At 48.4% G+C, this 15,854-nt stretch overlaps 1 protein-coding gene across 1 annotated transcript in view; it reads left to right on the top strand.

Moving 5' to 3' along the window:
- The first annotated feature begins 1,036 nt into the window (after window positions 1-1,036).
- TM9SF4 (transmembrane 9 superfamily member 4) overlaps window positions 1,037-15,854 on the top strand; it is a 25,955-nt gene continuing 11,137 nt past the window's right edge. Inside the window, exons 1-5 of the mRNA XM_084645146.1 lie at window positions 1,037-1,099; window positions 11,711-11,824; window positions 14,050-14,149; window positions 14,755-14,923; window positions 15,015-15,141. Of these exons, the coding sequence (XP_084501272.1) occupies window positions 1,079-1,099; window positions 11,711-11,824; window positions 14,050-14,149; window positions 14,755-14,923; window positions 15,015-15,141 (531 nt within the window). The 5' untranslated portion in view covers window positions 1,037-1,078. The remainder of the gene's footprint in view (window positions 1,100-11,710; window positions 11,825-14,049; window positions 14,150-14,754; window positions 14,924-15,014; window positions 15,142-15,854) is intronic.

Here is a 15,854-nt window from a genome sequence, read left to right as displayed (position 1 = left end):
AGGGCAACAAAAATGATTAGGGGACTGGAATGCATGACTTATGAGGAGAGGCTGAGGGAACTGGGATTATTTTGTCTGCGGAAGAGAAGAATGAGGGGGGATTTGATAGCTGCTTTCAACTACCTGAAAGGGGTCTCCAAAGAGGATGGCTCTAGACTGTTCTCAGTGGTAGCAGATGGCAGAACAAGGAGCAATGGTCTCAAGTTGCAATGGGGGAGGTTTAGGTTGGATATTAGAAAAAACTTTTTCACGAGGAGGATGGTGAACCACTGGAATGCGTTACCTAGGGAGCTGGTGGAATCTCCTTCCTTTGAGGTTTTTAAGGTCAGGCTTGACAAAGCCCTGGCTGGGATGATTTAGTTGGGGGTTGGTCCTGCTTTGAGCAGGGGGTTGGACTAGATGGCCTCCTGAGGTCCCTTCCAACCCTACTATTCAATGAAAGAAGGCCTGGTATTACCTGTTTCTAGCTACTGGTACGTACCCTGTCCTCCCTTGGCTAATAGAGGGAGAGACCTCAGGTTTCAGGGCACGGTCTCTTCCTTCTAGGATTTACCCCAACAGAGGTATCCAGTATTGCCAATGCCCACTGGTGCGGCTACCACCTCTCTGTCCAGCTGGGGGCCCATCAACCAGCGTAACAACAGTGACAGATTGCCATCATTACGCTCCAGGGTTAACCACACAGGGCCGCGAAAGGGAATATGTCACACTGGGCTCCCTGTACCCTCTGCTGCCCTCAGTAAAGATGGCGCCGAGTGTTACAGACCCGCCCGCCGGGCCTGAGGCCGAGCCCTGCTGCCCTCAGTAAAGATGGCGCCGCAGGCAGGCCTGTCCCCGGAGCTGGGCCCGCTGTCGGTAGCTAGGGCACGGGGCGAGGGAGCGTAGCCCCGCGGAGGCAGTGCCTATGCTCGGCCGGGGCCCGGCCTCGGTCTTTCTTCGCTCCGCCTGGAGGGCCCGGCCCAGATCCCGACTGCCCGGAACCGGCTTCCTCCGCCCGTCGCCGTCTCCATGGTGATAAACTTCCCCAACCAACCACTAACTACTTCCGCTTACGTCTGTCCCGACACGTGGATCCAAGATGGCGGCATCGGGGGCCACGGTAAGCGGAGCGGCGCGGCGCGGACGGTGCCTGTCAGGGCTCGGTACCAGCCTCCCCGGGGCGTCAGCGGCGCCCGGCGGGCCCGAGCTCCGGGCCCAGCCGCCCTGCCCCGCCCCGGGGCTTGTCCCGGCCTCTCCCTCCGGGGCCCGAGCTGGGCGGGGGCCGGGGCCCCGGGACGGCTGTGGCGGGGCGAGGGGGGAGTTTCGAGCCCTGGCTGGGGGGCAGGCGGGCGCCGGAGGCTCGGCGGGGGCGGGTCTTTCGCCGCCCGGGTGGGGCCTGAGGCTGCGGGGAGCCTGGGACCGGGCTGGCTGCTGGGCTCGGTACTGCCGGGGGCGGGGGGCCCATTGAGGCCCCGAGCTGAGTGCTGGTCGCGGGCGGGGGGAGTATGCTGAGTTTCGAGACTTTGGGGGTTGCTTTGAGGGCCCGGGCAGGGCGTTGCTGAAGGAGAGAAGGTGCGGGCGCTGGGGCCCCGGGCTTGATCGGGGCACTGCTTTAATTCTGCGGCGCAACCCGGCTGCTTGCTGGGGAGTCACCGCTCCAGCAGCTCCCAGAACACTCCTCTCTCACAAGCGTCTCCTGAAATGAACCTAGCTGCCCGTGGGATTTGTCCCCTGCGTTGATCACACAGAGCAAGAGGCTCTCGCCCGAAATAACTGTTTTCCCTTGAATTCTGCTTCCTCTGAACTGTGGGGAAATAAACACCCTTCGCATGTGACACTGACTTGACCGATGCAAACTCTGCACAGGCCAGGCTTTAACTCGGGAAAGCCTGAAACACGTTAGGCCTTTTATGCTAGTTGGTAGCAGCACTTTCTCTAGCCCTCTTAGCTCTGTGGTTCCTGTTACAAGGAATAATCCTGAGTTTAGTAGAATCACAGAAGTTGTAGGTGGGATAAACTCGTTACTTTGACTTGACTAGGAACAGTGGTCGTGTTCAGGTTGAGCTTAGTTAATAAGCATTAGAGCCCAGCCTTGGGTCGGGCATTTGACTGGTCCAAAAATAATGACCAAGTATTGTCAAAAACAATCAAATATTTTAAAGCACTAAGTTATTAGAACAATAAAACAGAAAAAATAAGATTGTATGGTCTCCAACAGGCTTAGCCTTAATTAAATACTTATGACTAATTACAAAAAACAGGTTAGTTAACTGAATTATTTTAACTCAAAAATGCAGAACACAGTGAAATGAAGTCCTAAACAAAATGAAGGAATGGCATTGTAGTGCAATCAAAGAGGTAGGTAGGCCGGCAGGCAGGCTGCTGCCTGCATCCAGGCATTCTTTTTGGAATAGTTGACAGTATTTGATTATGGTCAAATAGGCGGTCAGTTGATCTATGACCAGTCAGTTGATTGGCTTGCTAAGCCTAACCCAACCTAAACTTTTCCTAGTCAGGACAAACCTTAAAGTTTAAGAGTAGCAGCCGTGTTAGCCACAAATCCTCCTTTTCTTAAAGTTTAAATCATCCTATCTTCCCTACCCCTGCATGAGAGGGAGATGGGTGTGTTATGTTAAACAGGAAAGTTAGCATGGCTGCTGTTGTCCTTATCACCTCCATTCACTAGCAGACTGCTTTGTGGAATGATTTCTCTGCTGCCCTGTTATTTTACATTTTATGCAAAAAGATTAGATTGTTGCTGTAAACATATTGCACAAAGGTGGCTTGTAGTTAAGAATTTTTGACCAAACATCCTTTTGTGTTTGTTTTTTCCCCGTTCTAAGACAGTGGTTCTCATATTTACTCTGCAGAGCTGCTTCTTTCTTAGTGATGAACTGTCGCAGTCTTCAAGGAGTCTTCCTGCTTTTGTAATCCAGTCTGAGACCTTGTTTATTCTTTATGCATTAGACATGCATCCGATGAAGTGGGCTGTAGCCCACGAGAGCGTAGGCTCAAATAAATTTGCTAGTCTCTAAGGTGCCACACGTCCTCCTCGTTCTTCTGGTTTATTCTGCACTTCAAAAAATACATAAACCTCCCACTGCTCCACCATTACCAGCAGAGCTCCACAATTGATGGGAACAATTACGGAGCTAATGTAGGCAAGGCTCCTGTGTCTCTTTCCACTGCGGTGTCTAAACCTGCCCAGTGCAGGTCTAGATGGCATAGTGGTAAAATGCTGATGCCCTGTCTACACGAGCATTACCGCTGGCAGTAGTGAATTGGAGATTTCCCCCCAAAAGCTAATACAGATACAGGTTTCTAGAGCGGTTTTTGACCAATACATCTTTTTTTGAAGCCCCTCTTTGCCTTTCCTACTTTGTGTCGTGAGTGGTGCAGGCTGACACGAACATTGGTAATAAATACACTGGAGAACAAATCAAAAACACAGAGTAACTTGGAGACAATAGAGCAGTGTGGACAATTCCTAATTATTAGCTGTATAACTAACTTCCAGAGCTTCTAATCAGGTCAGGGCCCCATTGTACTGGGTGTTGTGCAAATATAAGACAGTCCCTGCCCAAAATATAAGACAGTCCCTGCCCTGTCCAACCATTGGGGGTTGGACTAGATGACCTCCTGAGGTCCCTTCCAACCCTGATATTCTATGAAAAGAACTTGCAAACTAAAGCCCTGTACCTATGGACAGGAAATAAACAGATCAGCAATAAGACAGGAGGTGTGAGGATTGAGCCAACCAGCTATATGCATCACAAAGCAAAACTATTTTCATGTGTCCTCTAATACTCTTAATACTATTTTGTATGGAACCAAACATTTTAGCTGACTCAGGTCGGATTGGGAGGGAAGTGTCCATCAGACCAGGTGGCCCACAATATGAAGAGGTTGAACTGTTCTTGGTAATGGCAAAATTGAGAGTAGGACTCTTTTATGTAATCCATTTAACAGGAACATGGACTTAGGCCGAACACTTAGTGCCAGGTTTAACGGGGGATTATATTTGTGCGTCAAATATTAGTGCAAGTTGTAGTAATAAAACTAGATATGTATAGCCACCTTCCCTCCTTGGTTCCTGGAGGTCTTCACGAGCATTAGTTTATTACACCTCACAAAACATCCCAGGGATGTAGGCAGGTATGACAGATGTGGGAAAAGAAGTCCGTGAGAAATCCGGTGACCTGCCTGAGGTGTCACCGTAAGTCAGTGGCGGTGCTTTTTTCTATCACTTAGCGTCCTTTTGTGGAAGGATGCTCATACCGGTTCGGAGATACATATATATATAGTGTGTGTGTGTGTGGCTTATACATGAGCGACATCAACATACTTTGTGGATACAAGTGTTGGGGCAGTGATAGCTGGGAAGGGATGTGTGACGTGTTCTATGTCGTGTTAGGGCCAGAGGATGCTATGGGAGATTGTTTAAAGATTCTTTGCATGGAAGTACTGGAATTTTCATCTATTTTGCTTCAGAAATCTATGTTACCCTGTTTGTTCTTTCGCTGTGGAATTGTTCCTTTGCCCATTTAGAAGGCTGAGGCCTCTGGGCTCTTTCTTCGGTGTAACTTAAGTTGCTCAGAGGTGTGGAAAAGCCACCCCCCAGAGCGATATAAGTTACACCAGCCTAAGCACCTGTGTGGACAGCGCTGTGTTGGCGGGAGGAGCTCTTCTTCTACCGCAGCTCAGGGAGGTGGAGTAATTATGCCGACGACGGGAGAGTGCATAGAGCGTCTGCCCTAGCAGCAGAGCAGCTGTGTCACTGTAGCTATTCTAGTGTAGACTAGCCCTCTGTTTTGTGTAGAGGTGAGAGCACAGGAGGCTGTTCACAGCTCCCCAAGTGTCAAAGGGACAGTCTGCAAGCAGCGTGAATACAGCATTTGTCTCCTTGCCAAAGGCTTTCAGTGGCTCTACTGAGTGCATGTGAAAGCTGGTCAGAAATGTAATAAAGATGAGCTTGTCCACACAATTGCCAAGAATATCTAACAAGACTGCTTTAAAAACACTGGGACACACTACATAGGTTTCTCTTCTCTATTTTGCTGGCTTTTCTTCCAAACGTGGCTTTATGTGAGTTAAAAGGGGCCTGGCACTGCCCCTAGCATAGAGGCCGGAAAGATGCACACTAACTGAAAGAGCAGATCACACTGATGTTTTTCCCTTTTGTTGTGTATATGGTGTCAGTCACCACTGAGCTCCCCTCCCCCTCCATTTCCACCCTTTGAGTACACCTGTAATATTGTCACTGGGTTTGCAAGTGAACTTCGAAACTGTGGTCAGAAGGAAGTCCCAAAGCAAGCCCTGTGTAGAGCCTGTGATACGACTAATGTTACTGCCATCTGAGGTTAGCCTGTGTGAATTATGGTCCTGGTCTTGGTGCTGTCCCCAGTAGACGCTGCTTGCTGGCAGTCTTGGCAGAGAGGCCACTGCTTTGAATGGACTTTGAGACTGGCTTTTTCACCCCCCTGGAGATAGTCCCTCCAGATTAGGTTTGAGGCATGTTGGCAGACAGGCATGGAGAGAAGCTTGCAGTGTATTTGTTCTGTAGATAAACTGTGGAACTCAGTCTCTTGTGCTGGCATCTTCAGTGGCTGTAAATTCTCTCACCCTGTGTGCATGCACTTTTTAAAATATAATAAAAACATCTAGTAAGCTCCTGTCTAGCCAAGACACAGGCGGGGGGCTCAGCTATAGACAAGTGTCTGTTTTGGAAAGCACTAACAGATTCACAGATTAACTGGTGGCTGTTCTTAATGACTTCATAAATTAGATTCATAACCGTCAGTGGAACTTTCTGCTGGAATTGTTTGCTCATGTTAAGTTTGGTGATTATTCAGAAGGAACTTCTTGGAGAGAATTTGGTATGTGACTCTGCCTGATGCCGTTCAGTGCTGAGTTTCACACATGGAAGAACGTCACTTGTCTGGTGGTATGATTATTACATTGTGTAGTTGGGAGGACCTTGTTGACACACATCAGGAATTTCTGGTGGTGATGGGTTCACTTAGCCTCACAGCAATAAGGGAGTTCTCTCTCTGGTCTCTCTCAGTGAGATTTAACTTCCAGGTCTGCAGAAAAGCATAGAATTCCTGTGCAGCTCTCTGTTTGTGGAGAGATCTTAGAAGTAGCCTTGTTTGAAAGAGAGTGCTGTTGCTTTTTCTGTGCTTTCCTCTCCTCCAGATTTTGTTGTGCCTGTCCCTTTGATGGGTTTATCACAATGGAACGGGGACAGTCGTTCTTGTCTGGCTATCCAACTTCAGAGTGAATGCTGCTGCTCTAGCTGCTTGTTTTCTCTCTCATTTGCGGCTTAGTGGTTTTGTGAGAAACTAAATAATGAAACTTAGGGCTTGTTTATACTACCACCCAGGATCGACCTAAGAGATGCAACTTCAGCTACATGAATAGCGTAGATGAAGTCATCATGCTTAGATATACGTACCGCGGTGTTTTCACTGTGGTAAGTCAACAGCTGACACTCTCCCGTCGACTCTGCTTGCGCATCTTGTTCTGGTGGAGTACCAGAGTTGACGGGAGAGTGCTCAACGGTCGATTTATCGTGTCTATACCAGATACAATAAATCGACCTCCGCTGGATCGATCGCTGCCCACCAATCCAGCGGGTAGGGTAGACAAGCCCTTCGTCAATTATGACTCTCGTGCTTAAAGGTTTTCTATTTGGATCTGGAATTATGTAACTCCATGGTACCACTTGTTGCCACATGGTGCAACTTCCCAGTACACCAATGGGATTTTCCATCACTAGAGTGATTTTTCTTTTTGAAATATACAATGGAGGTCTACTTTGATGTATCAATCAGAATGTCATGCAGATGTTTTAAGGCTCCTTTACATTGCCAAATTGGTGTAAAGGACAGTATGGCCTTATAAATGCTTACAGTGCTTTAATGATTAGAACTGGTCTAAATTTCCTATCAAAGTGTGCTCCATGAACTGTTTGCTACTGACTTTTCTGGTCAGTAGCCACTATAAATCGTGAGTTTGATTCCCCAGCCCTCGCTTGCTTTTCTGTTGCCTGTGATGTAACACTGAGCATATGGCTGCATATATTTGTTGACTAATAACTAGAAATAAAGAGTCAAACCTAGCTACATTACTATTAGGCAAGGGGGTTTGGGGATTTCCTCCAATGCTCTCTACTCCCATTGTATTGTAGTTTAAATAAATTACCAAAATAATTGAAACCAGAGTGATTATATTGCATTATTTTGACAAAATATGCAGAATTTTAAAATATCGTGTACAGAATTTTAATTTTTTTTAGTGCAGAATTCCCCCAGAAGTAAAGTAAGCAGAGTTGTTTTTTTAAGGAGGCAGGACACAGTCCTACAACCTTTTACTCGTTTAGCTTCCGAAGAAACCGAAAGGAGTCTCACATGTGGAGGCACTGCTGGGCTAGGCCTTGGAGTTGAGCAAATCGGTTGGCACATGTCCATATTGTTGCAGCTATGTTTCTTTTTTGTCTCAAAACAAGGAAGCAGACCTGCAAATGTGAAAGCAAAGGTCCTGATACCAGCATTAACTCCTTCCATTGTACATGCTGCATGTTGTTGTTCATTGGACAGCTATGCCAGGAATCTAAACTGGAGAATTCCGTAAAACCCCACCTGTCTCCCTCCTCCTCTTTGTCCTCTCGGCTTTACCTTCAAGGCCTTGCACAATCTCATCTCTGCCTGTTCTGTACCTTTGCTCTTGTTCTCGCTTCCCAATCCTCTCTCCTTAAGGTTCTCTGTATCTGCAGCTCTCAGCTTCACACCACCTTTCTGGCTGGCCCTTGCATCTGGAACAGTCTCCTTCTGTCAAATGTCCACTGAAGACCTGCTGCTTCCTCAAATCCTTCCTGTCATGCCTCCAGGCCTGCTCATTTCCTGAGCCACACCCTTGTTTTATCCAATTACATTGTAAGCTCCTCAGGGCAAGGTTTGCACCTTACTCTGTTTTGTAAAGTGCAGGGTACGTTTCTGACACTATATAAACGTTAAGTGCAGTGGCTGTGACAGAGCTGGCTGCTGTGTGATGCAGAGCAAGGGTGATTTCTCCTCTTAGCGTTTTATCCACCTATGAGACCTTTTTCATCTTAATGGCACCAAACCAGGGTTCATGCAGAGGCTTACATTATAAAGCGTTTGTACTCTAGATTAGATTATTGGATTTGGGGAATATTAGTAAAGCTGTAATCTTGTGTTGCAGTTGAATGAATATGGGAAATCGGAGAACACCCCTGTGTTTATTTGTCGTTGTGAAAGGGTGTCTGTCCATTGCTTTGCTGTGCATCTCTGTTCAAGGTCCTTTCTGTTGACTCATGCTGGCAGCCAGAGCAGGTGGGGGCCTATTAGCTCCAAGGGTACAGAAGGCAGAGGGGAAATAGAGCCAGGTACAGGGGGGCTCTGCAGGGGAACATAGGAATAGCTAATTTCAGGAGGAAGCTTAGCCTGAGGTTTGTTACTTAAACTAATGATAAAGAAAACTCTGGGAAGGGGTAAGTATTTAGAGTGTGCTTACAGATATTGTAGTGCTTTATCATAGACTCACAGTTTGGGATGGATGTCCTCACTCGTCGTCCTTGTTGTGGGACTGTGCTTTGTCATGGTTGATGGGCAGTTGTGAATTTCCAGAGGCCAGCATCTTCTCCTCACTGCTCTGCACTGTGTCCACTGCCTCTGGCCAAAGAGGTCTGACTTGCATTAGTTTCCTCGAGCCTGCCAATACAGCTTTTGTTGGACAGAGGCAGTGCGTAGCTTCTACAAGATACTCCATCTTCAGAAGCAGGCGTGTCCTTCCTCCACATACTCCCAGACCCTACTCACCCACCCCAGCAGCTAAACTCTGTCCCAGACTGTGATCCACCAGTGCAGCTTCTTCCCCTTTTCCTCGTCTAGCCCCATGTCATTTGGCCAGCCTGTTCCCTCTTTTTTCTATTTTCTCTGCTCTCTTCCTGTTCTCTCTTGTGCTTCCTTTCACCACTTTCCCCTAGCCTCTGCCTATAGACATCGTGACCCCAGGAGAGTGACATGGACTTTGCTGCTTTTATAGGGAAACTGCACAGGAAAGTGTTGACCATAGATTTGTCTTCACTGCACTGTTAGCTCGAGGTATAACTTGAATGTTGCCCCAAACCTGACCCCATCCCTACACAAATCTCTAGCTTGAGTTAAGTGGTGCTTTAAACTCCAGCTAGTGGACCCATTAAGAGACATGGGTTGATGCTTGAGTTTGCAATGTAGGGGAGGATGCAGCTACAGGTTATTCTCCTGAGGGCATTCTGTGAAGAAGAAAAAATTCTGCACCAAAAAAATAAAAATTTTGCGCACAGTATTTTAAAATTCTGCAAAATTTTATTTGCCAAACAGCGTGGCATTGGGGAGCACAAGCCATGGGCTGCACAGAGGTGGGAGATCACTGTGTAGCTCCTCCCCGGGACACGGACTCAGTGGTGAGGCTGCACCCAACCCAGACATCGTGCAAGGACCGGGCTGCCCCAGAAATACTTCAAGGCCATGCCAGGTGCACCAGGTGTGAGCAGGCAGGCTCAGCAAGGCAGGATCCATGTGTGGAGGGACGTAGTGTGGGGGTGATCCAGGTGTGGGATGAGACTGTCCTGTGTGTGGGGCAGTCTGGGTGCAGGCAGCTTAATGGGGGATCTGGGTACAGGGGGGATCTGGATGCACAGGGGCTTGTTGGGGGGGTTCTGGGTGCAACAGTAATAGGACTCTGCAGGGGGGTCCAGGTGAAGATGGTTGGGGCTCAGTGCAGAGGTGGTCTGGGTGTGTGGGGATAGAGCTTGGCAGGGGGGTCGGGGTATGGAGGGTTCAGTGGGGGGGGGTCCAGGTGCTGGGTTAGTGGGCTCAGTGGGGTGGGGATCCAGGTGCAGCTGGTTGGGGCTCGGTGGGGGTGGGGATCCAAGCACAGGTGACTCATTGGGGTGGTCTAGGTGCAGGGGGATTGGGGCTCATCGAGGGGTTCTGAGTGCGGGGGCGGGAACTGAAGCTTGGTGGGAGGGTCTGTGTAGAGGGGGTCTGGATGCACAGGAGTTGGGCAGATGGGGGAGCAGCTTCCTGTACAGCGATTTTTTCCCCCTCCCCTGCAGCTGAGGAGCAATGGGTAAAGGAAGCTTGGTGGGGAGGGAGTTTGCAGAACTTCCTGCAGCTGGGGGAGAAATCTGTGGGTGGGTCTGACCTGGCCCTGGATGCTGTGCAGGAGAAGAGGAAGTCCAATCAGATTAGCAGCTGAGCCCAGCTCTGGGTAGGAGCCACCCCCAGGTTTTACCCTGTCCTGCCCCATAGCAATTTACCTCTCTGCCAACTGCCCTGGGCACCTGAAACTGTAGGCGCTGACTTCCCTTCTGCCCGATGGGTGCTCGACCCCCACCTCTTCCTGCCCATGCACTGCCCTCGCCCCACCCCCATTCCACCCCTTCCCCAAAGTCCCTGCCCCACCCCGCCTTTTCCCACCCCGTCCCGCCCCTGCCCTGCCTCTTCACCTCCTTCCCTGAGTGTGCCATGTCCCCACTCCTCCCTCTCCCTCCTGGAAAGTCTTAAGCGCTGCCAAACAGCTGTTAGGCGCCGGGGAGGCGGGCAGTGCTGGGAGGAGTGGGGACGCAGCATGCTCGGGGCGGGGGGGTGGAGAAGGAGGTGAGAAAGTGGGAGCTTGGCTGCCGGTCGGTGCAGAGCACCCGCTAATTTTTCCCTGTGGGTGCCCCAGCCCCAGAGCACCCACAGAGTCAGTGCCTATGCCTGAAACATACTGCTGGGGAGGGTCACATGACCACTGTTGTGGCTTCCCTTTGCTTCCCCATCAGAAAGTCATTTTTCTGCGGGGAAGCAAAGAAATCTGCAGGGGACACGCATTCTGTGCATGCGCAGTGGAGCAGAATTCCCCCAGGAGTAAGGTTACAGCTGGAGTTAGCACCATTCATGAGCTGCTAATCAAATTGCTGTGCGCAACTCACGTGTTGAGTGAGAATGTTGTTTTGCAGTGTGGCTGCTCTTATTTGAGCTAATTGTTGCAGGGAAGATAAGTCCTGTGAACAGCAGCCCAGAGGTTGCTGCTGGAGAATTACTGAAGTGCAGTCCTGGCTAGTGCCGGGTCTAATATCCTGCTCTATAGCGAAACATGGAGTTACCAGGGTGAAGAATAATGTGTATTGTACTTGTATCAGCCTGGGGATTGTTACACACCTATCAGATTATGTAGTGTGCAGCAAGAATGTAAAGGTGGGGGGAGGTTTCAGATACAGCATGCCATGGAAAGGCGTCTTTGTCGGGAGTGGAATGAGAAAAATGGTGATGAGATCATCAAGTGTCCATGGTCAACTGCTTCAGAGCTCTTGTTATCCTAGATCTGTAGCACTTTGCAGTTCTGGTCTATAGTGTATTCCACCTAAGAAATTTGAAGCACTTCATGAATATTAATTGAGCTTCACAACATGCGCCTGAGGTAGGTAGACAGGCAAATATTATCCCTATTTTAAAGATGGAAAAACAGAGGTGGAAAGTGATTTGCCAAGAGTCACAAAATCAGGAATAGAAACCAGTTCTTCTGACTCAGTTGTACTTGAATTGCTAGACCATGCAGCCTTTATAAATGTCATTAGCGGACTGGGGATTTCTTGTCCACCATGTCACCTTTCTTCCATCGGGTTTTGCTCTGATCTGTGTCCCCCAGGTGGTGCAGCCGTGATATCTCTTTTCCTTTTCAGAAAAGGCCGATATGTTTGCTGATGCTGCTTGCACTCTTTCATGAGACAAGCTCCTTCTATGTACCAGGTGTAGCTCCAATCAACTTCCACCAGAAGGATCCCGTAGAAATCAAGGTAGGATGGATTTCACAGGAACAAAAATGGCAAGAGGGAACACATTTATTTATAGCACAGTAGCCAAGTTGGACTACCAAAGTCAAGCTTTGGAATCTTGCCTCTAAAATTCAGTGCTCATGTAAAATGTCAGTAAAAAGGGGCTTCTGGGCCATACCTGTTGTCGTCGTCCTCCTCCTCCTCCTCCTCCCCCCTCAAAGTCCCAACTTATTTTTTTATTCTCTTCAGTTTCTCTCTTGGCCACCCATTTCTTCTCTCAGGTATTTCTTTGAACCATGCAAACAGCTGCACCAGAAACCCTGCAGACGTCGCTCTGCTTGGCACAAGAGATTTCCCAGCAGCATTGGTTACAAAGTGAAAGTAATCAAAACTTCTCTGTCTCCAATACTGTGCATGATATATGCATGAGGTAACTGAGTGAAACTGCCATCAGGGCAGTTCTTGGGCTACAAGCAAAGCGTGAAGTGGCTGTGTCCTGAAGATGATGGGATAAAGCCAAGGATAGAACGAAACACTTTCAAGTTGTTGGTTCAAGTCAGTTCTCACGAGCTCTCTCCCCATGCCAGGAATAAACTGAAATCCACAATATGCCCCCATATCCTTCCTCCAGACCTCAAACGCCCACGAAGATGGCAAAGGTTGCCGACACTCCCACACAATGTTATTAATATCCAACTCTGGAACTGCGTCTATCCTGCTGGGAGAGAGTTCAGACTTGCTTTCTAGACAGAAACAGTCCTAAAGCCATTTATTTATTTATTCTAAAGCTGTGGGCTAAATTGCTTACAAGGCATCCAGAAAAGTAGATGTCTGTGGGGATGTTGGGGTTGTCTAGTCATATACCAAGCACAGTGCAACTCACTTTCTGGTCACAAATCCCCTGACCCAAGCTATTTTAAGCGAACAGCTCGGGGCTACAGTAAAATCACAAAGTAGCCTCAGGAGGAATTGGATTGGAATAGCAACTCTCAAAAGGATTTCAAAAGCTACATGTGTCCTCCAGCAGTGAGACCGGTTGGCAAATCCTCCTGTACGTTTCCATAAGTGAGGTTGGCTTCAGTTACAAACAGCTCCTGTTTGTCAGAACAGATGTGCCCTTTATACTGGATCTCTGCACCTCAGTTGTGCCCTACATTTTTGTGGATGCCCACCAGCAGTATTCAGTTTTGTCAGTATCTGTTGTCTTCAGAAGCAGCTTCTGCTCAACTCTTCATATAGGATTGAGGACATGACTAGGGCCTGGTCTATACTACAAACTTTTGTCAGCACAACTGTGTTGGTCAGGTGCACAGAGGGTGATCTCTGACCACAACTGTGAGTAAAAGCATCCACTGTAGAAACAGTTATTCCCGCAAAAGTGCAATTTTGCTTGGATGAGCTTCCTCCACCCTGGGAGTGCTCTGCCAGGATAGTTATACTGGCAAAGCGCACCTTGTGTAGAGCTGGCCTAGGATTTTTCCAAAGGCAACGACAGTGGTCACACCAAACCATTTTCACAAACTTGTGACCCATTCATGTGCTTCAGAAAATAGGCATGGGAGAGATTCAAGAGGACTATAGTTATAGGGGAGTGACATATTGGGCACATCTGCGTCAGGTATTTCTTTGCTACTGAAAAATGGGGCTGCTGCAGCAGGTACGGCACATAGAACTATTAATAGGCTGCAGAGGTGAAGAAGTCTGGACTTAACCATAACTTCCATTTCCCCTTTCCTAGAACAGGGCTCCAAATAAAGGCTTGGAACTAATGTATCTGGGTATCTGCGTGTCTTGTGAAGAAGACAGTTGCATGGTAAAATTTGAGAGGGATACCTTTCTATTATACACAGTGGGGTTCACTCCCCCACTGCTGCCCAACCAGCCCCTTACAAACATTTCATACTCAATTCTGGCTCTCTGGTGCCCTAGTTAACTTTGTGATCGTTCCTATGCGTAAGAGAATTACTCCACTAAGCCTGATGTAGCTGGTGGAGTTGGTAACCTTACAGACTTCAGTTACTGGAGCAGGTTTTTCCTATGCTTAGTGGATTAGTTGTTTGGTGGTGGTGGGAAGGGCAGTTCAGATTGGCTTTCCCCCCACTGAGACTATCTTAGAAAGTGTGTTTCCCTTTGAAATTGGTCTTCTGAATGAGACTTCAATTTCCAACTGATGTAGGGAGCATAGGAAATGGTCTGAGTTTTTAGCGGGTCACAGAGGGGAAGATAACAGCTACTTCTTTCTTCAGGCTGTGAAGCTCACCAGTTCACGAACCCAGCTGCCATATGAGTACTATTCATTGCCTTTCTGCCAACCCAACAAGATAACGTACAAGGCTGAGAATCTGGGTACGTACCCATCACACAGCATGCTCTCTGTATGTAAATATGTTGCTGTCTAGGCCCGTGCAATCTCATAGGCTGAGCAATAGCAGCACCTGTACTTGGAACGCAGTAATATTTGCAGCCCTACCTCTTGCATGGTCTGGGTGTGAGTGACTCCAATGTGTGCATTTTAAGTGGGAGAAATAATTGCAAATGCAGCCTATGATAACCTGTGAATTAAAAGAGGGGAGGCGCTCTCCAGTGTACCATGCTCTTCTTGCTAGTTGATTAGAGGCAGCAGCAGGAAGCTGGAATTCCCAGTTAGCCAAGAAGTGATGGGAAATGCTTCTTTGATGGACCTACAGAAATAAGAACCCGCCAATGTACTTGGTGCTTCAGACAAACAAGACAAGATCCTTGCTCCAAACTGTTCTTTCGCGTCTCTTTCCATACAGTCAGCATCTGCTGTAACCTCTCCAGCTTCCGTAAGACTCTGCTGTCCACACTGTAACTCACTGAAGTTGCCCTCATTGCTCCATGATAAACAGCATGCTAGAAACCCGATGGCAGAATCAGTGTTGCTTGATAATGGTATCCCTCACTCCTCCCATTGTGTCTCTGTTTCCCAGGTGAGGTTTTGCGGGGGGACCGGATAGTAAACACGCCATTCCAGGTCTTCATGAACATAGAGAAGAAATGTGAGGTTCTGTGCAACTTTCCCAACAAGCCAGTCACCCTGACAATGGAACAGAGCAAGCTGATTGCAGAGCGTATCCGGGAGGATTACTATATCCATCTGTGAGTTGCCACCGAATCTCACTATGACAGGGTTGGGTTGGAATCGCTGCGCTGTGGGCTGGTTTGATTTGAAAATGTTGTGTATTTTCAGTATTGCTGATAACTTGCCTGTGGCCACACGGCTGGAGTTCTATTCGAATCGTGAGGAGGAGGAGAAGAAGGAAAAAGATGTGCAGTTTGAGCATGGATACAGGCTTGGTTTCATGGACAGTAATAAGGTAACCTGTGCTTGAAGCTTCCTGTATAAAGCCTCTGTGGGATCCCTGAAAAAGCCTGTTCTGGAGAACCTTGTGGGCCTCCTTCAAAAAGAATAAAGTGCACCATGATGTTAGATGCTGCCACCAGGTGCGAGGGCTGGAACTGCTGCTGAATGGCCGTATGCAGGACGGAAATATGGTATTTTAGATCCTCAGGCCTAGGCGATGTCTTCACTTAAACCACTACAGCAGCATAGCTGCCATACCGCTGGAGCGCTTCAAGGTAGACACTCACCACAGGGATGGGAGGGTTTCTCCTGTCGCTGGAGTTAATCCACCTCCCAAAGAGGCAGTAGCTAGGTCGATGGAAGAATTGTTCTGTCAACCTAGCGCTGTCTACACTGTCAGCTTCGGTACGTCACTTGGGGATGTGGATTTTTCACACCCCAGAGCAATGTAGCTGAATCAGTCTAATTTTCTAGTGTAGACCGGCCCTGAGGGAATGGAAAAAGGAGTTAGAGAAATGGTGTGGCCTATTGATTAGGGGACTGGGAGCCAGGGCTCCTGGGATTCATACGTAGCTCTGCCACTGATTCACCAGATGACTGTGAGAATGCTTTGGGTGTCAGTGTCCCCCTCTGTAAAGTGGTGGTAGTTACTTCCCAGGAGTGCTGTGAGGATTATCTAACGCTTGTAACTTGCTTTGAGCTCCTTGTATAAATGCCACTGAGTAT

Source organism: Lepidochelys olivacea (genome assembly GCF_965140295.1).
Source record: "Lepidochelys olivacea isolate rLepOli2 genome assembly, chromosome: 13".
Taxonomy (NCBI): Eukaryota; Metazoa; Chordata; order Testudines; family Cheloniidae; genus Lepidochelys; species Lepidochelys olivacea.
The sequence above is the reverse complement of the archived record's forward strand: the minus strand, read 5'-3'. Positions and strand labels throughout refer to the sequence as shown.